Source organism: Xiphophorus hellerii, chromosome 8, assembly GCF_003331165.1.
Source record: "Xiphophorus hellerii strain 12219 chromosome 8, Xiphophorus_hellerii-4.1, whole genome shotgun sequence".
Lineage (NCBI taxonomy): Eukaryota > Metazoa > Chordata > Actinopteri > Cyprinodontiformes > Poeciliidae > Xiphophorus > Xiphophorus hellerii.
In genome coordinates, this window is record NC_045679.1 from 5,380,730 (window position 1) to 5,404,724 (window position 23,995).

At 39.0% G+C, this 23,995-nt stretch overlaps 1 protein-coding gene across 1 annotated transcript in view; it reads right to left on the reverse strand.

Moving 5' to 3' along the window:
* The window catches only part of LOC116724470 (NACHT, LRR and PYD domains-containing protein 3-like), a 53,575-nt gene that overhangs the window by 14,532 nt on the left and 15,048 nt on the right, over nucleotides 1-23,995 (reverse strand). Inside the window, exons 2-8 of the mRNA XM_032570188.1 lie at nucleotides 9,311-9,442; nucleotides 8,935-9,054; nucleotides 8,251-8,329; nucleotides 7,875-8,100; nucleotides 5,919-7,710; nucleotides 1,083-1,256; nucleotides 717-890 (exon numbers count right to left, since the gene is read on the reverse strand). Coding sequence (XP_032426079.1) covers nucleotides 717-890; nucleotides 1,083-1,256; nucleotides 5,919-7,710; nucleotides 7,875-8,100; nucleotides 8,251-8,329; nucleotides 8,935-9,054; nucleotides 9,311-9,399 — 2,654 coding nt within the window. The 5' untranslated portion in view covers nucleotides 9,400-9,442. The remainder of the gene's footprint in view (nucleotides 1-716; nucleotides 891-1,082; nucleotides 1,257-5,918; nucleotides 7,711-7,874; nucleotides 8,101-8,250; nucleotides 8,330-8,934; nucleotides 9,055-9,310; nucleotides 9,443-23,995) is intronic.

A 23,995-nucleotide genomic window follows, 5' to 3' on the forward strand; every position in this document is an offset into this window, starting at 1 on the left:
CAAGGTTGATCAAAAGTCCATAATTTACTGTTTGGTGCAGGACAAATATAGTACAGCCAGTCCTGGAAATCTGTAACCAGACCCCAATTAATAACTTGGATGTGTAAATGATCAAGCTCTCTTGCCTTGGAGAAACTCACCTTTATGATTCAGGGTAAATACTGTGTGTTCAAAAAGATATGGGAAAATTTTTGCTATTCTTGGAAAATATAAATACTCATAATGATGAATGACTGAACGTACTCTAGTTAATTTTGCTTATGTTTTTATTCTTATAGTGGCTATAAGTCTGTTATCCTCATGTTAATACCAAATTTACTCACTGGCTCGAAAAATGTAGGAAACTAAAACACTGTTGTCAGGATGCCTAGAACCAGGGAGGAAGTTGCCATCACCTCATACCTAGCTTGTGGACTGAGATTAAATCTCTTGGACTAAGTCTCAACATACACCCTGAGATAATAAACTTAAAGTACTCTGTCTCACTGTAATCAATTGTTTGTCACCTTGAATGTTTAAGTTGTTAATGTGTTTTCTTTTGGTTTTGTTAGGGGTTTTGTGCATTTGTGAGTTACTTGTCTGTGTCTCTTTTGGATTGTAAAAGTCAATAAACAGATTTTGAAAAGAAAATGTTTCCCAGCAGACTGACTAAAGACATTTCTCCCTCTTCCTCCTCTATCAGACCTTCTCTGCTCCTGCAGCAGGTTCCTCCATACCTGAGAGCTTCCAGTCTCCAGTGTGGATCCTTCAGTCCAGCCGACAGCAGCTTCACTCCTGAGTCTCCTGGATGATTGTAGCTCAGGTCCAACTCTTTCAGATGGGAGGGGTTGGAGGTCAGAGCTGAGGCCAGAGAAGCACAGCCTTCCTCTGAGACCAAACAGCCTGATAAGCTGCAGACACACAATTCATCACATGATGAGAAAATGAGAACATTGAGGTAGAACCCAAGATCTGAACTGATGGATGGATGGATGGATTTGTAACATGTGGAATAAATAAGATAGCCAAGCAACTGCTAGGATCTGTAATAATGTTTCTTTTTGCTCCTAAGATGCAGCAATTTGTCAAGTGCCCAGAGTTACCTGAGAGTTTCCAGGTTGCAGTTTGGACTCTTCAGTCCAGCAGAGAGAAGCTTCACTCCTGAATCCTGCAGGTTGTTGTTACTCAGGTCCAGTTCTCTGAGACTGGAGGACTGGGAGCTGAGAACTGAGGACAGAGCTTCACAGCTTCTCTCTGAGAGGTTACAGCCACTCAGTCTGAGGAGACAGAGAGAAAAATCTGTTATTAAACAATTCTTCAAAATGTGTCATTTTTCCAGTCAACAATGTTCCTCTTTACTGATTTATGGGACTGTTTTATATATAATTATGTTGCCTTTTGTTGTGAACTGGTTCAGTCTATAGATGGGCCTCCAGCCATGAAGGACTAAACTAAAGGCAACAGGGAGGCTGGCAAGAGAAATATTAAATTCCTCTATGAACTAAATTAATCCCATGTCAGTTTTAACAGAAAGAGTCCAATGAAGCCTGAGAATCAAGGCTGGGCTGAAGAACAGCATCAGGCTTAGTTTGAGGATCAGCATCAGAGCTGGTTTGAGGGAAAACACCAGCTTGAATCAAAGCAGAGCAAACCTGGAATTTCATCTTTCCATTTTTTAACTGTTGGATACAGAGATGGAAAACTGAGCAGCAACTGACAGAAACTATTTTTTGAACAAAAATTACAACAAAACTAATGTGGGAAAAATAGAAACAAATTCGCTCCTAAAACAATCCAAAAACAAGCACTACCCAAACATTAAATACAGGGAAATTTAACCCAGTATTTAAATTAAAGAGTTCTGAAAACACCCCACCAACCTGACACTAAAGGTTACTAAACACATGGAAAACACACTTTCAGAAGTCACCACAATTAAAACTGCATTCATAAATATCACAACATTGAACGGCCCTCCAAATATGTTTTAAACGTTTTGTTGGAATAGGATGGGCCACCAATATGTTACGATCCTCATGTCATCACACAGAACTCACAAAATACAAAGTCCAGACCAGATGATGTTTTTAACAAAGAGGTTTTATTAAACCCAAGTCTGGACACAAAGTGGTTCTGGCAGTCTTGGTAAAATAAAAGAGTGAGAGAACGAACAACTAAGGCAGCAGTTGGCCGTCGGATTCAGGCCTCTGTGGGGCTCATACTGATTCTAATCTAACGTTCATAATAGTTATCTCTTCTTTCATTTCTAATTAATTATTATTCTTTCTATTGCTATACTGAAATTCAAATTAAAAAACAGCTTATTGATCCCAAAAGGAAATAAAATCTTGTGACTCAAATTAATTCAAATTCTTCAAAGGATTATTTTAGATATTAATGACTGTTTAGCTTAAAAGATCTCTTGTGGTCTGTATAACAGTGAATTTCAAGAAGGTTCTGACTTTATATTATATATATTCTAGATAAATTCCTCTACTTGTTTCTCTGAATATAGATGATTATTTAACATGTTGCTCATCCTCTTCCTGTTGAAACAATTTTATTTTATTTTTTATTTTTTTAATTTATTTCTCCACAAGAGATATTTTAAGCTAAACTGTCATTAATATCTAAAATAACCCTTTGAAGAATTTGAATTAATTTGAGTCACAAGATTTTATTTCCTTTTGGGACACAGAAACTCAAAATAAACACAGAAAACCTCAAATCATGAAACATTTCCACTTATTCTAGAATCTATAATTGCTCTCAGCCATATCTCTTCAATGCCAATAATATCTGTTAATGTAATTTATCTGAACAGTCTAACTTCCTGTCCATCAGCCAATCAGCTTCTTGTATTTTCTCAGTAGATCCATCAGTGGAAGCCCCGCCCAGCCCATGATGCTCCTGGTTTGTGAAGACAGAGAGACAAACTGAACTCTGATAGGAAACAGTTTCAAACTGATTTTCTCTCTCCAACCTCTTGGTTCCACGTGGAGCTATACTTGCCCCCCTGCTGCTCTGACTACCATGTCATTGTGGTTCCAGTAGATGGGTCGGTTTCCCAGGTTCATTCAGCATCATGTGAAAGATTAGTATAATTTTTAATTGGATGGAGTTTGCAAACGTACATAGCCAAAATCACCAGCAATATTTATAATTTAACTGTAATAAATACAAGCTGAATTAGCATAATGAATTTTAATCTTCAAACTAAATGTTTTCCAGCAGACTGACTAAAGACATTTCTCCCTCTTCCTCCTCTATCAGACCTTCTCTGCTCCTGCAGCAGGTTCCTCCATACCTGAGAGCTTCCAGTCTCCAGTGTGGATCCTTCAGTCCAGCCGACAGCAGCTTCACTCCTGAGTCTCCTGGATGATTGTAGCTCAGGTCCAACTCTTTCAGATGGGAGGGGTTGGAAATCAGAGCTGAGGCCAGAGAAGCACAGCCTTCCTCTGAGACCAAACAGCCTGATAAGCTGCAGACACACAATTCATCACATGATGAGAACATGAGAACATTGAGGTAGAACCCAAGATCTGATCTGGTCATTTTCACAAGAGGAAAAAAGTCAATAAATTAAATTGTCACTAAAATGAAATCATAATAAAAGTCTAATTCCGTTAAATGAGTAATAAAAATCAACATTTGTTACTTATTGAACGGATCAGAATAGAAACATCCTTCATTTTTACACAGCAGGGAGTTCAGGTTTACCAGCAACAAGTTTAAGGTAAATGGAAAAATAAAACATTGAAAAAAAGGTAAAAAATAAAACATAATATTAGGCTGTAGAGTAAGGACACATTTACAATAGAGGGATAATAATGTTGTACATTTAATACAAACATCATAATCAGTTTGAAAAAATGTGCAGCTGAGTAGAGCAATTTATAATCATATGTAAGAGTTTTTTGGGAGCAGTTCTGGTTAGAAAGTCTAACAACTCCTGGGAGGAAGGATCTGCAATAATGCTCTTTTTTCTTACAAAGCTGGATTGCAAGAGTCTTTGTTGCTCTGATCGTTTCACTGGCCTGGTGGAGCAGATTTATTTCTATAGATATTTTTATAGTTGATGCATTTAAAACCAGGAGAGTGGACCAATCACACAGCTGGTGCCTCTACATGTTGCCTGTGCTGCCACTGCTTGATCTCTGAAGCCTGGATCACCTGCACATCTTTTCACTCAAACTGGACACAGGCTGACCTGTATGGACATGGGCGTAAATCCCAGGTGGGTCGGGGGGTCCGGACCCCACAATCTTGGAATTGTCTCCCAAAATAAATCATGAAAGAAATCTTTGTATTTAAACAATATCAATATAAAAATGCAAAAGAAATAAAGAACAAAGTAAATCTGCCATTCATCTAAGAAAAGAACAAGAATAAATTTTAAGGAACCCCCCCACCATTCTTAGAACAATGGTTCAGTCCAAAGTGTAGGAGGAGCAACAGCAGCTGAACAGCACAGGCTCCGTTAGAGCCGCTGAAGTGAGGAGCTAGCTGTTAGCTGTGGCTCTGCAGCACAAACAAAAAACCCTCCACTAAGTAAATACTTAAAGCAAAAGACATGTAATACATTTTATTTACTTTCACTGCTCAATAGGAAGAAACACACTAACAAAAATCAGACCACAGTTTGTTCATTTCATTACTTCAGCTGAATCATGATAAACTGCATTATTATGCCTTAAATCAAATGTAGCAAAACTATCTACATTGCTTTCATAGACTTAGCTCCTTTTTCTGTTGAATGTTGCCAATATTTCAATTATGTTTAACTCTTTAACTCTTACTTTAGTAAGAAGAGTTTGAAACTGGAGGCGCTGAGTGTTACCACTAGCCGACAACTCCGTATGTGAGCCGAGAGCAGAGGGGCTATTGAAGCTGATAGTAATACAAAAAATAAAGTATGTCTTTATTTCTTATCATCTTCAATGTAGAGCCTTTAAAACCACAAAATAAATTCAGAAATTTTTTCTAGGAAACTCTGGTGCTCAGCTTTAAGTTTACGTTATGATACTTCCCAAATATTCAATTTCTACATATTTATAGGTTCTCAGTTGTCCAGGACATACAAAAACCCACTTGTTGCACATCCTATCACAGTTCCACTCTGGAATTCACTGAGTTTCTGAGAGCAACACATTTTTTCACAAATGTTTGTAAAAACAGTCTACATGCTTAGGTGCTTATTTTCATACACCTGTGGCCATGGAAGTTATTGGAACACCTGATTACGCTCATTGGGATGGGTGGTCAAATACTTTTTTCAATCTCTGCTAGCAGCTAGTGGATAGAAATAACTAGCATCTAGAAAGTTTTACCTGAGAGTTTCCAGGTTGCAGTTTGGACTCTTCAGTCCAGCAGAGAGAAGCTTCACTCCTGAATCCTGCAGGTGGTTTTTACTCAGGTCCAGTTCTCTGAGACTGGAGGACTGGGAGCTGAGAACTGAGGACAGAGCTTCACAGCTTCTCTCTGAGAGGTTACAGACACTCAGTCTGAGGAGAAAGGGAGAAAAATCTGTTATTAAACAATTCCTCAAAATGTATGTTCTTTCAAATCAACAATGTTCTTATTGGACAGAGAAGGAACTATCTTATTTTACACAACCTTTGCATTTGTTGTGAACTGGTTCATTATATAGTTGGACCTCCAGCCAAAAGGACTGAACTACAGTTAACAATGAGGTTGGAAATAGCATTATAAATTTTCACAATTAACTATATTAATCCAATTTCAATTTTAACAGTGGAGAAGTTTTGCTGCTTTAATATGTAACACTATGTCCAGCTGCTGAAGAAAGTCTGTTTCTATTTTGAGCAACACCCCAATGAAGAGACAATGCATCAATATATAAACTGCAACATGAATATTTACCTCATAATTAGCAGATTCCTATCTATAAAAAATACAGTAACAATCTGTGTCCTTACAGAGCTTTGTTGGAGGCTTTAACCACTGGCAGCAGCCTCAGAAGAGCCTTCTCTGAAGCAGAGTATTTCTTCAGGTCAAACACATCCAGATCTTTTCCTGATGACACTAAGATGAAACCCAGAGCTGACCACTGAGCAGGAGACAGTTTATCTGTGGAGAGACTTCCTGAACTCAGAGACTGTTGGATCTCCTCCACTAGAGAACGATCATTCAGTTCATTCAGACAGTGGAACAGATTGATGCTTTTCTCTGCAGACACATTCTCATTGATCTTCTCCTTGATGTACTGAACTGTTTCCTGATTGGTCTGTGATCTACTTCCTGTCTGTGTCAGCAGACCTTGTAGGAGTCTCTGATTGGTCTGCAGTGAAAGTCCCAGGAGGAATCGGAGGAACAAGTCCAGGTGTCCATTTGGACTCAGTAAGGCCCGGTCAACAGCTCTCTGATGGAGAGACTTTAGGTCAGATTTATTAAGTAATGAAGATTTCTTAGGTATTTGTGTTTCTTCCATCACGTCAGAACCAGAGTTGATAAAGGTCAGATGAACATGAAGAGCAGCCAGAAACTCCTGAACACTTAGATGGACGAAGCAGAACACCTTGTCCTGGTACAGACCTCTCTCCTCTTTAAAGATCTGTGTGAACACTCCTGAGTACACTGAGGCTGCTCTGATATTGATGCCACACTCTGTCAGGTCTGATTCATAGAAGATCAGGTTTCCTTTCTGCAGCTGATCAAAAGCCAGTTTTCCCAGAGACTCAATCATCTTCCTGCTCTCTGGACTCCAGTGTGGATCTGTTTCAGCTCCTCCATCATACTTGACCTTCTTCACTTTGGTCTGAACAACCAGGAAGTGGATGTACATCTCAGTCAGGGTGCTGGGCAGCTCTCCTCCCTGTCTGGTCTCCAACACATCCTCCAGAACTGTAGCATTGATCCAACAGAAGACTGGGATGTGGCACATGATGTGGAGGCTTCGTGATGTCTTCATGTGGGAGATGATCCTGCTGGCCTGCTCCTCATCTCTGAATCTCTTCCTGAAGTACTCCTCCTTCTGTGGGTCGTTGAACCCTCTGACCTCTGTTACCATGCCAACACACTGAGGAGGGATCTGATTGGCTGCTGCAGGTCGTGTGGTTATCCAGAGGAGAGCAGAGGGAAGCAGTTTCCCCCTGATGAGGTTTGTCAGTAGAACGTCCACTGAGGTGGACTCTGTAGCATCAGTCAGGATCTTCTTGTTGTGGAAGTCCAGAGGAAGTCGACTCTCATCCAGACCATCAAAGATGAACAGAACCTGGAAGTGTTCAAAGCTGCAGATTTCTTTGGTTTCACTAAAGAAGTGATGAACAAGTTCCACCAAGCTGAACTTTTTCTCTTTCAGCACATTCAGCTCTCTGAAGGTGAATGGAAATATGAACTGGATGTTCTGGTGTGCTTTGTCTTCAGCCCAGTCCAGAGTGAACTTCTGTGTTAGGACTGTTTTCCCAATGCCAGCCACTCCCTTTGTCATCACTGTTCTGATTGGTTGATCTCTTCCAGGTGGGACTTTAAAGATGTCTTCTTGTCTGATTGTTGTTTCTGGTCTGTGTGTTTTCCTGGATGCTGTTTCAATCTGTCTGACCTCATGTTCATCATTGACCTCTCCAGTCCCTCCCTCTGTGATGTAGAGCTCTGTGTAGATCTGGTTCAGAAGGGTTGGACTTCCTGCTTTAGCAATCCCCTCAAACACAGACTGGAACTTCTTCTTCAGACCAGATTTAAGTTTAAGTTCACAAACTGAAGCAAAATGTCCTAAATTAACACAATAACAAAAATCAGATATGAAAAAAAATCATCTTTTGAATTTGATTACATCACTTCTGAAGATGTTTTACATAAATGTGATTCCATCTCTTCAAATTTCAGTAAATGTGTGATTTATACATCAGGTTAAACCTTTGTAGAAATCCTCTTACTTCTCTCCAGACAGTCAGCCAGCTCCTCCTGCTTCATCCTCCGCAGGAAGTTCAGTGTGATCTTCATCACTGCCTCTCTGCTGCTCCTCCTCTGCTCTTCATCCTCACCTTCCAACACCTCATCATCTCTCCGACTCTCTGAACATTCTGTGTCATCTGGACTCAGAACTTTCTGGATCTTCTTCAGTTCTTTCTTCACAAAAGTGACAATATTGTCCTCCAGCAGCTGGAACAGAATAATAGATGAAGGAAACATCATGGAGCCAAACACCAGATGGATGTTGAACAGACTGACAGTCATCTGGTTTACAAAGAGCAGCATGAAGGTGACTTTGAACAGAACTCATGGTAAAGTAGTTCTTGTTCATGTACAGACCATAAATATGGAGTCCAGCTGTGTTTGTTTCTGCTGGGCAGACGGACCACTGGGAACCTCTGACCTCTGCTGGTCCACTCTGTGGAGGAACCAGGAACAATTAGGAAGTCAGGAAATATTCATTCATCAGTTTTCACAGATGGAATTACCAAGAATTTGACATTAAAATTCCATAAAGCAGAAAAACAGAGCATCACATAAAAATAATACAAAGAAGTTAGGAGGAAGATTAACTACAACAATGGAGACCAATAACATCAGAAACACCCAGTAGACATTTCAAAAAGTTGGTACTGATAGTGGACTTCTAACAGTCCACACTGTCAGCAGTTCTGATGCTGGTGGAGACAGTTTCCCAGAGGTTGGGGACAGTGGAAATGAAGACTCTGTCCACACAGGTCTTCAGGACAGTGTGGGACATCCATCAGGTTCCTATGAATAGATCTGAGGTGATGTGGACATGGAGGATGTCATGGAAATGTCTTCAACAGTCTGACATGGAGCCAGGAAGCAGAAGAACATCGTCATCAACACCCCAGAGATGAAAATAAGATTGTATTTTCAATAGAACAGATCAGCTGATTTTTGTAGATAGTAGATCAAACCTCTCAGTAAATATAACTGGGAACATCTGAGTTCTTACCGGTTCTATTTCTACAGTTACAACAATTAGTAACAGCGCACCTCTCTGATGATGGCGGTCCAGAAGATTTGAAGTCAGTCTTTTGAACCATTGAATTATTGCTTTTAAAGGACACACAGCTGGGTTCTGGTTCTTTTTCTTGTGTGAAACTCTGATGGAACCTGGTAAAAAAAAACAAAAAACTTTTTGTGGAGTTCTGTTTTAAAGATTAATTTTATTGTGACCGTTTGTAAAATAAAGAGTTGTGAGACACAACAGAGCCAAACAGATCGTCAACTTGATGTTTTAAATGATTCGTATCAGAATCGGTCCAATCCTCCAACATGTTCCTGATCATTGATCCTCCTGTCTGTTCTGGCCTGATATAGTGAGCGCTGTGTGAAAAGGGCTGTGGACAGTTAGAGATGGCGACCTCACCTCCGACGTTTCCTCTGGGGCTCATCTTCCCCACACAGAGTGGTTTTACAGGGAGGGACTCCCTCCTCTCTGTCCTCAGACTGATCCATGCTGCTGAATTCACATCAGCTCACACACACTTTCTACCTTCACCTGCAGAGGAAACACACATCATTCATCTGCACATCAACTCTGATCATCCTTTACATCATTAGAGCTGGAAAAAGATCAGCTGCTCCTCCTCTGATTGGCTCTTCTTCTCTGCTTCATATCAGTGTCAGGTGAATGCAGTCAGACAGCAGAGAGGCAGAGGAAGCTGCCATCAGCTGCTGCACTTCTACTATCAGTCCACTAGATGGTGACCCTGAGGTGCAACCACTTCACCAAATTCAAAAACGCTACAACATTAACAAAATGGAAAGGGTATGTCCCAGTTGGAGACCTGATAAATCACTGATTGGACGACAGCGCTTTTGAACCGGACGTTATCTCTTGATAACTTCCGGTCGGCTCGTTGTTGCGATGCTCTATAGCAGTGGTCCCCAACCTTTTTAGTCGCACGGACCGGTCAGCCCTTCGTAATTTTGCTGCGGACCGGGGAGGGGGGTGCGGTTTAGGGCTAACCCCCTCGTTTTTCGCGGCGGTTACGTTCCAAAAAGAACCCGTGATAGGCGAAATCCGCGAAGTAGGAACCTTTAATTTTTTTACAATTATTATACAATAAAATATTCCATAATACATTGAAACCAAAGAACAAAACCTTTTTACAGGCCCAAACATTTGTTTAACAAATAAAAAGTACTGTATAAACTTTTTTTTTTTTACAAATAACTACTGTACTGTAAAATAATAATTTTAATATGAACTGAAGGCAGATTCCTGTGCCCGAATTGCGGAGATCAGCGCCGCCCCACCGTGACCTGAGTTATTGGATTAGAAAGGGAGAAAATAAAAAATGATTATGAAAAACAAAGTATAGTAGGACAAATAGTGACTCGCGTGTATTTTACTGCTCTTCTGACTGAGCCGCTGCATCCTGACTCCCCTCTGTAGCGGGTTTTTTTCTTTTCTTCTAAAGCCCGCGGTGCAGGTGTGTTTTTTCGAGAGAAGAACATAGTTATCTAGTTGTTGTCGCTCTTTTTTCTTCTGGGCAAAAATATTCTTATAAACCGACATGCCACCATCAGTTATGTTAAATATGGCAAGCTGTTTTACGTATGTGTACATATTAAACCGCAACGTTGTTGACACATAGGTAGAGAAGAAGCGGAGAGACTGTTTAGCCAATCAGAATGCAGAACACAATGCATGATGCAAAGCGAGACCGCGAAAGGTGAACCGCGAAATAGCGAAGGTTCACTGTACTCCGATGTTGTTTTGTTACTCATTCTGCTGCAAGTTGGCTCAATTTTGACTCGCAAGACGTAACCGGTAAAATCCGGTTTAGGATTTTCATAATAAAGATCCGGAAGTAGTTCATTATTTCTTGCGCGGCCCGGCACCAATTGGTCCACGGACCGGTACCGGTCCGCGGCCCGGTGGTTGGGGACCACTGCTCTATAGCGTCCGCCATATTGAAAGTGGCTTATCTGCCAGCAAGCTAATACAATTAAATGGACCGAACTTCGTAAAGTGCTGTTCTACAAAGTATTTTAAGGTAATGAATGCCACTGACACAATCTCTCACACACTATTATATATATAGGAATGACAAAAAAAACTAATGGCAACGTTTCAAACTTGTTGATGTGATTATTTAATTGTTTTGAGGCACAATAATTACATTTGATACAGTTGATTCTGATAAATCATTTTTATTGATGAACACACACACACACACACCCACACACACCTTAACAGTGATGTATTCATGAACATATTAACATAATTCCATAATTCAATGTGCATTTGCTATTTGAAGATATGAATAAAAAACGTAACTTCATTAACATTTTAGGCATTTTATTGTAAAGATAAACTTTGACAATAGTTGTCAAACTTTAGCTACATATTTTTACTTTAAAAAATATTTATATGATATAGTGTATTATATTATTTATATAGTGTAATATGTCAAATATGCTGTCAATAGCAATGTGAAGAAAATCTAACAGACAAAATTATTTTTAATTTCTTTACATAAACTGTCATAATACTCTAATACTTCAAATTGAAATATTTCACTTAAAATACACAAAAAGTGAAAGAAAAAAAAGTGCACAGTACATGACAAATTTATTCATATTATACTGGCAACACAGAGCACAGGCAGGGGTTCAGGCTGCTGGTCAAACTGGGAGCAGTTCAGTGACTGGGCCTTCTGAGACATCTGGCCAGCTACAGGTTAAAGCGAATGATAAAAATGATCTAACAGTGTAATAGAAAATACATCCCTGATTCATTCACATTCAGGAAACTAAAACATATCATCACCATATGGGGCATTGGCTTAGAATCTAAACACAAACATTGTGGAGATGAGCTGCGAATCAGAAGTCTGAAGAAAAACATCTCCAGCTCTGATCTTTATGGACGTGTCCTGATTAAATCCCCCGCTCTCCACGCTGCTCTCTGGATTAATGTTCTTTCAGTCTGTTATATCAAACAAATTATTTTAATCTACATCTTACAGACACCATTAAAGTACCTTAAAGTAACCATGTTTGAGACAAACAGCGACTTGTCTTGCGAACTTCTAGGTAACCATGGCAACACTAAACAAATGGCTATAAGGCCCCTTACAGGTTTCTCATTGCCTCTCCCTCTTTAGAAAAACTACACAGTATAAAAAAAGTTAGCTAAGCTGATAGTCAGAGTAGTTAACTGGAGCAATTTAGTTACAAAGGAAATATTTCTCTGTTGTTTGGAAGTTTGTTTCACCGCAGAAATGCACAGTACCGGCCACAAAGTCAAGAAAATCTGCTTGTAAATTTACGATATTATTATCTTTAATTCTTACCTGTGAAAGGTAAACGCAGTGGGTCCACTTTGTACTATAAAATGGTTGAAACTAGACAACGCAGCACGTTCTCTCCACTGCCACTTTCAAGATGGCGGCGACGTAAGTAGGACTCGGCGTATACATATTAATGCCTATTGTCCAATCAGCGATTTCTCAAGTCTCACACTGAGACATACCTCTTCCGTTTTGTTAATGTAGCGTCTCTGAAATTTGTAATTGTGCCATGTTAATGTTGTGTTCTTGAATTTGTTGAAGTGATTTGCCCCTCAGGGCCACAGTAGCTCCAGGGTCTGGGGGACAGAGGCATAGAGGCAGATCCACACCTTCAACACGTCTGATGGGAGCTAGAGAAGGCATCAGAGTTCAGAACGTGTCAGATTAATTGCCATATTGCCCCAGTGGATTATATAGCAGGTTGCCCTTGTCATTGGTTGCTAAAAACTTTACAAGACCGACTGATTTTAGTGACATAGTGGGTGTAAAGTATTGAATAAAAATGTTGTGCTACATGACTGGCTTTATTTTTACTATTACATTTAACTTTATGACACACAAAATTACAAGTGGATCGTCCATCTTGTCTCCAAGTGTATTCTGGGTAAAGCTTGTCACCAGCCGTCCACCAACGTCATCATCAGTCACTTGGCAACAGATGGCAAACTATCTGGAGCATTTTTACGGACTAAGTTAACATGACTGGAGCTCCATGGAGTGAAAAGGATGGAAAAAAAGAGAGCAAGGAAAAGCCAAAAACTGGACGCATATTTTGTCTTGCAGATGAACCGGATTTTTTGTTGGCAGCGATTCAGACCCACCAAAACTGGCAGCCCAGCGAAGGAGCCGGACTAGTTACAGGCAGCAACTCTGACATTATTCACAGCTTGTGAGTTAACTGTAGACTGATTGTAAACTGTGTCAGCCCAGCCGCCTAGTTTACATCCCCTTTTCTCTCTGTCGGTGGTACAGCGGTGCCACTGAAAAAAATGAACTTAGGGGGTTATTACATTAACAAAAGAATATCATGTACTTTTAACTAAATAATTTCATGTTTCAAACAAAAACGCGATACAATCATGTTGGATAAACAAGAAATTCAACAACTTAACGTTTATGAAATTGAATCATGTTGAGATAACATGATTCATTATAGTCAGACTGATCTTGTGCTGAAGACGACGAGTGAGATCACAGGAAATCACGGGATATCACACGAGATCATGGGAAATCACGGGATATCACACGAGACAATCGTTTCTTCTCTCAACTTGGATAAAATGTATTCAAGTTGAGATAACGTGATTCAATTTAGTCAGATTGATCTCCCTCCAAAGAGGGTCTAGCGAGATCAGGAGATCACGCGAGATGCTAGCGAGATTATGGAAGATCACAGGACATAACTGTTTTGCACCTGGGAAAACTTCAATGCGGTTTTAGTCACACATTAAACTATAGATATTTGTTTTTCTCTGCAGGGCACTATTGGCACGTAAGAACTGCACTGTAACAAATGGCTGTAAAAACTACAGCATGAAAATACAGCAAGGTGGCTGGGTTTTGAAAATACAGTTCTGTTGTACCTTTTCTAATTGTTGAGTTTTCTTTCTACCCTTTCACCCAGTCCTGTCTTAAAACACTTAATGTAATGTAACGTAAAAAAATTTCTTTGAATTAACCTAATTAAATCATGGGAAAGATCATGTTTGTTGAGCTAACTTAATTTTCATGAGTTGGATCAACTTAAGTAATGTGAAGGTACCACTGTAACATAAATTGGTTTCTCGGGCCTGCTGTGGTGGCGCAGGGGGTTAGCACGCCTTAGTCCTTGGTGGAGGCCTTAGTCCTTGATGCGGACGTCGCTGGTTCGACTCCCGGTCCCGGTGACCTTTGCCGCATGTCCTCCGCCCTCTTTCCTGTCTGCCTACTGCCGCAATAAAATACGAGGCACTAGCACCGCAAAAACTCTTCGGGGAAAAAAGTTGGTTTCAACAATAAACGTAGCTTCAGCAGTTGCTAGCTGCTTCAGGCTCTGAGTTGAAATTGATAAAGTGTCAAAATAATTCGATTGCTATCCGCGGTTCTAAACTGCTTTGAATTTGTGTCGTTACATCATTAGGGACCAGCAGCCTGATGTTTCTGCTCTCTTGGTTTGTTGTACTTCATGTCTGATTGATGGATTTCAGAATGACAGTCTGTGGTGGTGAAACTTGTAAGCTCTGCTGTTGCGGGCAGGTCTATGTTTTAAAGTTATATTATCATGAGTTTTATTATTTGGGTATAAAGGACCCGGTCATTAGCCCCGCCCCCCGGCCCAACTCTGACTTGTTCCGCTTGTGGACAGCTCACCTGGTTTGTAGTTTTTATTTTCAGAGCAGAAGAATCAGGAAGTAGAAGGTCTGCAGTGAAACAGACTACAAGTGGCTTATGTGATCTGAAAAAAACTAATATTCTGACTGAATCAAACACATTTTAATATTTTATTTTGAAAGGAAGCAGCAGGAAAGTGTTGTATATAAACTTAATGGTGTAGAGCTCTCTTACAAAAGTCTCATTCAGAAATCCAGGATGAGACATAAACCCAAGCTTGACACATTAGTTCATTCTAGCTTCATCCGTTTCACAAAAACCAAACCAAACTAAGGAGGTGCGACTATGTTGAGCCAGGCCTAAATAAATCAGATGAATATAAATGTCTTAAAGAAACCATGAGTTGCTCACAGGTTCACTGATGCTACGCTAGATAAATTCCATTAGTGGAAGTCAATATTATAATGTGCGGATCTGATAGTGTTTATTTTTTTCTCTTTCTCTCAGTGAAGGCGGATGCTTTTATTCTCCTATTACCTTCCTCATCTGCTCTGTGTTCTGCTCTGTGTATTGTACTATCACTTTTGGATCCTCTCTTTCTTTGCATGTCTTCTGAATTGTAAACTATGGATCTGGGTTTGATGAGGAGAATGAACAAAGGAGAGCCTTCCTGCCCCAACAGGACATTTGCATCTGGATACATGATGAATTCCTGGGGGAAGTGAAAGACCCTGCATCTGTCAAATATTGTTGGTTGAGGATTTTTAAGATGTATATATAATTCAATTTTTGATGACAGGATTTCTGCTGTTTGGACTTGGCTGTTATCTGGTGTATCATGAAATTCAGAAAACATTGGCAGCTGTTCTGCCCATTGAGAGGCTGCCTGTCTCATACAAGGAAATGTCTTGCTGTGAACACTCAGACTCAGATGCTGTGGGAGCAGAACCACAAACAAGAAGAGATTCTTGCTGAGAGAAACATTTCAGTTGCAGTTCCTGAAATCTAAGGAACAAACCTTGGAGAATTTACAAGCTCGGCTCGGCAGGACTGATCATGAGTTTGGCTGTCTGGAGTTGGCATTGAGGTTTATCAGTGAGAACAATTATTGTCATCTGAATCTGAATGTTAAAAATAATAATAGTACATGACTGAATACTAAAATTAATTTGCAGCATTTTATTTCAGGGAGGGAAAAAGACCAAGACATGCAGACAAGAAGGTGTAATCAGTGACAAACACACTGGATTCTGATGGGTTTGGGCCACCAGGCTGAACTAAGAGCAGCAGGTTACTGGCAGAGGATTAATTACCATGTAACATATGTGCTGTTGGTTTTGTGAAACCAAATCAAGGTTTAATTAAGTCAGGATATCTGATAAATCATGGTTTAATCTTCTATCCTTTTTGGGAAACATCACTCAAAGTTTGAATCCAGCAAATAGAAACATGAAATAGTTTGTTCAGAGAAAAACCAAAGAAACATCAGCTGTTCATGTTGTTTGATTGCAGTTCATCAATAATATAATAATCCTGAAGATTAACCTTTGAAAGGAAGAGATGAAACTTTGACCAGAAATCAGAAGTGGATGTTTTCTAAAAACATCAGAGAGCAAAAACAAACAAGAAAGTTCCTGAGGTCAAAGTTCAAGTAGGAAAAAAGAGAAAACTTACAGTTTGTTCAAATGATCCAAAGAGTTGATGAAGAATATATGAACAACAAAATGAATCTAAACTGAAAGTAAATGTGAGGGATGTGGTGGGACTGATGACATCACAACTCACATGATTTTTAGTTTCTTCTTTCAGAGCAGCAGAAAGTCTGCAGTGAAATTAGAGGCAGGTTGATAAAACCTTCATGAGGAAGGAGAGAAGTTCTGATGAAAATGTTTCATGATGGAATCATGAGGAGAAAAGAGTCCAGAGAAAAGAGCAGCTGGTTCCTGCTGCAGTAACTGGTCTGACTAGAAATACAAACAGGAAATAATCAGAAAGATATATATTTTTATCTAATTATTCTCTTTCTTATTTCTGAATCATGAGGCTTTTCACATTCCTGGGTAAAAGTTACTCAAGACATCAAAATGTACAAATAATATGAATTCTGATTTACTAGAAGTTACCTGTGGAAAACCACAAGGGTCAGAACTGGGTCCTAAACTTTTCTTACTTTACATAAATGATTTATGCAATGAATCTAATTTGTTAGCATTTACTTTATTTGCTGATACATTATTTTGATCTGGTCAGTTTGGAGCAGCAACAGTTTAATGGAAGGAGAATTACAAATATTAATGATGAGACAAAAATAGATTAACACTAAATTATGGAAACATTTGTAATATTTAGTAACAAGAAAATAAAAAAATGAAAGTGCATACTTTAAAATGTTATGATTTAATAGAGATCAGAACAACATTGATTATTTACAAAGTCTATAATAAACTCCTTTCATGTTGTAAAGAAACATTGTTAGAAATGAAAGAAACAAACTATAAACTAATAGAAAATGATTTATTTAGGATGAATATTAAAAACAATTGTAGGTAATTTAGAGGGATTTCTAGTTTGCAATAATTTAGTGAGGAGATAAAAGTGTTTTTCTCTCTTCAAAATATTTGCTAAACAAATAAAATAAGGTTAATGATGTTTTTTGTGAGTTTGTCTACAAACTTAGCTGGAAATCCTTGAAGATGTTTTATAAAATTATACAGGAAATATTTTGCTGCTTTGATTTTGATGATGATTTATGTAGAACAGAGTGAAAGTTTTATATGTTTGTTTTTCTATCTAAACTTTTTTCAGTTTAAACTTTGTATTCTTGCCATTGACAGTAATTTAAACTTTGTTTAATTATTTCTATTCTTGTCTTGTTTTTCCAGCTTTGTGTTTTTTCTTGGTTTTGTGTTTGTTGGTTTTCAGCTCTTTTCCTTTAATGAATAAAATCATCATTTGAAAACTGTTTATTGAATTTAATCAGTTTTTCTTCATCAAATATTAAAATCAGTTTGATGATCTGAAACATTTCAGGTGGACAAAAAGGCAAAACAGAAGAAATCTGTAAAGGAGCAAATACTTTTCACAGCACTTTATGCACTGTTAGACCTTTTATTGTAATTTTACAGTAACTTACTGGCAACACTGTTGCCAGCAAGTTACTGTAATTACCATTCTACAGTACCTTTACTGGCAACAGTGTTGCCAGTAAGTTACTGTAATTACCATTCTACAGTACTCTTACTGGCAACACTGTTGCCAGTAAGTTACTGTAATTACCATTCTACAGTACTCTTACTGGCAACACTGTTGCCAGTAAGGCAACAGTACCCTTACTGGCAACACTGTTGCCAGTAAGTTACTGTAATTACCATTCTACAGTACTCTTACTGGCAACACTGTTGCCAGTAAGGCAACAGTACCCTTACTGGCAACAGTGTTGCCAGTAAGTTACTGTAATTACCATTCTACAGTACCTTTACTGTTATGATATTTCACAGTTAATTTTTACTGTGAGTGTGCTTTACAGTTATAACTGCATTACTGTAAATGTAGTTTCTAGTATAATACAGTAATTGTATTTTATAGTAAAGCTGGTCTACTGTAAACTTGTTTCACAACATAATGTCAGAGTTTTACTGTAAATTAAAGTTTACATTTCTTTAAGATAAGAATATTTTACCATAAACCGAAAAATTTCATAAAAGAAATTTTAGTCCAAGTACTGTGAATAACAGGTATTTATTTTCAGCAGATTTGTAGAAATAAAATCCATTTACATATTCGCAATGTCATAAAAAACAATGTCACAATACAATATAATGTGCTATAAAACAACAAAACCATAGAACACATTTCCTACATCAGAAGAACTTTTATTCCATTCGTCAAACAAAATCAGTGGGATCCGTCTTGTGGAAGCTGAACTGTAAAGAATAAGACAGACAATGTGGGAGGTCATGAGATGGTCAGGAAGTTATCTACATTTTCAAATCGACAGGAAGTTGACAAATTAAGCTGAAGTGACAATGTTCACATGCATAAAATCTTTGTCATAAAGCAGCATTAAGTTGATAATTTGTTTTAAAAAAAAATCAATTGGACTGAAGTGATAATAGAAGCTGCATAAAGAATGAGCAGGACTGGCTTCACTTCAGGTTTTTGGATTGTTTATGGCAAAAGCAGTCAGTCAGTCAGTCTTCAGTAATTCAAAAGATTGCGTACTACAAATGTCCCCAAGGGGACGATGAAGTACAACAATCTTTTTAGTCATTTTGTTGGTGCTGACGGATTACTGCAAAGGTGTGCCTAATAAACTGAAAACTGCATAGTATAAAAATACACCACACTTAAACGACTACACACTTATACATTTCTGTGATTTATTAAGAGATGCAGCGACATCCACTTTTTACCACGGACACAGAAAAGATGTAGGCTACTCTAAAGGGCTATTGTGTAGGAATCACATGGCATTTATAAATAATCATTAAAATCATATTAAAAAGGCTAAAGTAAAGTCAGAGCATGCAAGATAGGAGGAAAAGACAACAAAATAATAAACATTTACATTTGGTAAAATACTTACCTAGTTGGAAGTCCTCCATTCAAATTCAGCAAGTTGTTGGAAGAAGGTGGTGATCTGGGAGTTGACACTGACTACTTTCTTCTTGACAAGACTTCCCGTCTTGCGGCTTGTACCGACTTTGGCTGTGCATTTGGTACCAACATCTGGATTGATCCTCACAAAGAATCTTTTAACAGAAATAAAATATATTAATTGTAATTTTTAATGAAGACGTACAATACAGCAATCAGCTATGGTTCTTCATCATCAGTCAAACTGTCATTAAATTTAATTCATAAATGGCTTGGTGTAGAGTACTTGCCATTGTATCATCTCCAGCGTGGTGGATGCTGACTCCTGATACTCCAGATTGAAGACAGAATATGACCCAAAAAAGACAGCAAGGACGCTGGCAAAGTCATGTAGTTGCTCAGGCTGGAAAAATACCTTCTCCTCCATACTGACCATCCACCGGGTTGCAGACATCAAGCTATTTCCTAAAATAGACAAACCCTTGTCAGGCTAACGCTAGTGAGTAAAAGTACAGACTACCATAACAATTACATACATTGCTACGAAAAAATTATAGTGATAGAAAATATTCCTCTTACCAAGCATGATTACCCTTGGTGTAGTGGGTAAGGTCATTTCCATTTCAACAGACATCTTGGTGGAAGATACCTTTAAAACATAAAAGGAAAACTCTCTTAAATATGAATTACTGGTAGTAATTTATATTTAAAGGGCCAGTTCACTCAGATTACAACAGGTTTTTGAGAACCTCATCCCGGAGACTAGACTAGATTTTACTCCTACATCCTGCTACCACTCTGAAACAGCGGATGTGAATGACAGTTTGTGGGGCTAAATGCATTTTTTAAAGCATTACATTCCACAAGTGTTCAGTCTGACTTCTGCAATGGTGGTGACTCCTGTGCATGTGGGACCTGAATGCAGAAAATGTTCTGAAGGAAGCAGGACATTGCTCTATTCCACATGCAAACCGATAATTAGCTGTGTGTTGATGTTTCTTCACATGACTACAAAATTCTGTAAATTCTGAAGTACAAATGCTGCAGAATTTACACCTGTACATAGTTGCACCTGTTAGTACTGACTTAACTTTAAATTTACAGGAGCATGGTTTAAACATGTGAACAGTCCTTAGGTGTAACCAGGGTTGGAAATTAACTTTTTTGTCCACCTGCCACTGTGGCTGAACCAACTCAAAAAATAACAGAAACTACTTTAATGTTTTTCACCTTTGTCCTCATTTACAGACTCTTATACACTATGTTGGAGATGTAATGGTACTTTAGCAGGCTAACCAGCTGTAGCAAGCTCAAAGTTATAGATTAGGTTAGCTGCTCCTCTACATTTCCAGACTATTTTGTGGCTTCAAATATGTTTGAAGAGCTGTCTTTTTACCTGTTGTCTTGTCTTTTGAAGAGTTGAAGCTATGTTAGCAGTCAGCAGGACAGAACTGCACAGCCACTTGGAGGGAAAAAGCTTAGGAGTTAAAAAAAAAAGGTCATCTGAAGAAAAGAAAAAAAAGAACAAAGTTAGAAATTCATCCTTGCTGACCTACGTAGCTAATCTGCACTTTTAACATCTGCAAGATCATGGTTTAAACAAATGAACAGTCATTAGATGTAAAAAAAAAAAAGAGAAGGGGGGGATCAATTATCAGTTAAGGTTATATTGTTCGACAAAGGATGTAACAACAATGCTAACAGACACTCAGCACTGAGCTAATCTCAACCCAAAGCCGCCCGAGGAAGATTAAGCGGTAAAAGTCAAGCTAAAACCTTCAGCGGTAAAATTAGCACCTTTGCTAACGTTAATTCCGAACCAGCTCAAAAAGTAACACCATCATATTTTCCTTTCTTTCACCTCATTTACAGACACGTAACTTATAAGGTTGCAATATGCCAGTTATATAAAACACCAGAGTTAGTAAAGGTAACGTTATTTTACCAGGCTAACCAGCACAAACGAGCTCATGCTATAATGCTAAGTTATAGCATTATAGCATGATGCTATAAGTTACGTTAACTCCATCTAAAATGTACATTTCCAGACTAGGCTTTGGCTTCAAACAGTTTTCTAAGAAGTGGTTTTTTACCTGTCTTGAAGAGCTGAAGCAGTGTGAGCCCACAGCACGGAGACAGAGCTGCACTTGCACTTGGAGAGAAAAAGCTTCGGAGTTTAAAACAAACGTCATCAGAAAACAGTTGGAAGCGAAGCCACGCTTGATGACGTAGCTAGATAAACTGCATGTTAATGTTAGCTAGGATGTGAAAAAAACAAAAGTACATGCTCTCTTTTTGCCTTAAAAATATGTTAACCACTAAAGGAGTAAAAATACAGAAACAGGGAACCACGATGAAGCAGCTATGATGACCGTTGGAAATCAAATATAATTCTTACTGTATATGATAAGTACAGTACCACTACTGTAATGTGTAAACAGTAAATTACTGCAAATTCAAAACATACAGTAAATTACTGTAATACTATGTACTATACCCATAATGCAATGCAAACTACAGTAACTACTTGTAAAGATGTCTTATGGTAGGGTGACCAAACGTCCGTATTTCCCGGGACATGTCCGTATTTCACGTCCTGTCCCGGGCGTCCCGGGGTTTTTTTAGAAAGTGAGGAAATGTCCTGTTTTTTTAAATTACCTTCATTGGACCATTATATTTACAGGCACTAGGGCACTGCGCACGGCCCTGCGTGTGACGTAATCCCTGAGCCGCGTCAGTGCGGGCAGCCCTGTTCTTAATCAGAAGATAGATAGCGTGGCTGTCAGTACGAAAACAACATACGAAAGCGCAAATGTATGTTTACCTACTATTTACAAAAGAGTTTCCCCGCTTTCAGACCCCCCCTCGCTACAACGTGTCCTGGTTTTCCCAACTGAAAATATGGTCACCCTATTTATGGTAGTTTTACTGGGCATTTTGTGGTATTTAACTGTAATAAATACAGCAAAGGCTAACAGTGTATGATGACCGTTGGGAATCAAATATAATTCTTACTGTATATTATAAGTACAGTACCACTACTGTAATGTGTAAACAGTAAATTACTGCAAATTCAAAACATACAGTAAGTTACTGTAATACTATGTACTATACCCATAATGCAATGCAAATTACAGTAACTACTTGTAAAGATGTCTTATGGTAGTTTTACTGGGCATTTTGTGGTATTTAACTGTAGAAAATACAGTAAAGGATAACAGTGTGTTTCAGGTCCAAAGAAATCAAGCGGTCCAGTCTGGATTTAGAAGCAGAATGTTCTGTTTAAGGTGTGACTGGAGTCCAGTTGTTCTGGGTTTCTGGATGAGTCCAGAACCTTCTGGATCAACCAAACCAGATGCTCAGATCTTCTCATCTGGAACATCTGGGAGAGCTTCTGACTAAAACTACAGACATCAGGTTCAATGAGGATCTGAGATCTGAGAACGTTTCTATGAAGCATTTTAATCCTCTTGTCTCTGTTAGGTGGACAGTGGAGAAAAAGAAGCAGAAAAAAGCAGAACTAAGAACTGGGACATGATGGAAACCAGAACTTTCTGACCTCAGATCTGGAAAACAAACTTTAACTGAGACGTTACTGAAGCTTGATGTTCAGTTGATCCAAATCTAAAGCTGGTCTGCAGGGACGACTTTAGGGTTTGTTTGTTTCTGCTCACTTGGAGCACCAGCCGGGTGGAGTCAGTCTGAGTTCCTTCATCATCTAAAGAGAGCTGGAGAACATTGAAGATCCTCCTGGAAAAAATGGGAGCTTTGGAAAGAAATGAGCAGGAAGAGAAAGAAAAATGGATCTTCATCACTTCTGAAGTGGACGACATCAGAGTTGGATTCAGTGGAGTCACATGAAGAACAGAACACTGAGGCTAGAATAATAAACATCATGCTAAATATTAGCTGCAGCTCCGTCAGAAGAAGCTTCAGGTTGAATCTAAAGGAGGCTGAAGATCTCAAAGCGGATGAGAGGAAACCTGATGAGCTCTACAGTCCACTAGATCCAGATCAGAACCCTGGAGAACATCTACGCTGGAAGCAGAGCCACAAGCTAGAAAAATATCCAGGTTTCTATCCAACCTGAACACAGGAAGTCCTTTCTTCTTCTGCTGCAGCTGAGAAGGTCCTGCTGCAGAACTGAAGCCACACAGTTCCTCCACAGCAGAACAGAGGAGGTTCTGGAGGAGACCAGGGTCCACATCTGGACTCAGAGTTCTCCTGAGCTTCAGCAGAGCTGCTGGCTTTGGTTCTGATCCGCCTCTGTTCTGGTGTCTGATCTTCAGAGACCATCTGAACCGACCCATCAGAACTCAGTTGAGGTGGTGGAGGATGAGGAGGAGGAGGAGGAGGAGGAGGAGGAGGAGGAGGAGGAGGAGGAGGAGGAAGAGTGCCGTAATCCATCTCTCTGCTGTGGAGACCTGTTTGTCACTGATTTCACCTTCTTGTCTGCCTGTTTGGCTCTTTTTTTCAGCCAGCATTAAAATGCCGCTAATTCATTTTGGTATTCAGTCAGCACTATTATTATTTCAACATTATGATGGTCCCAAACCTATCAGTTCTTCTACTATTCTGGCTGCATACAACTTCCTTGTTCTGAGGACATTGAGTCTGTGAAAAGCATTAAGACAGACAGACAAATATGAGAAACTTTTGTGAGGAGATTCAGAGTGCAGTGGAAGAAGGAGAACAAAACAGAGACAATGTGATTGATGAATGGTGGATTCTTGCTCCTGAATCTGAAGCTGTAAGATTACAGTGTGATGAGAATCTGAGAGATATTCTGATGAGGACAAAGAACAGGATATTGCCCCCGACTACAGTCATCAGTCTGATGCTGG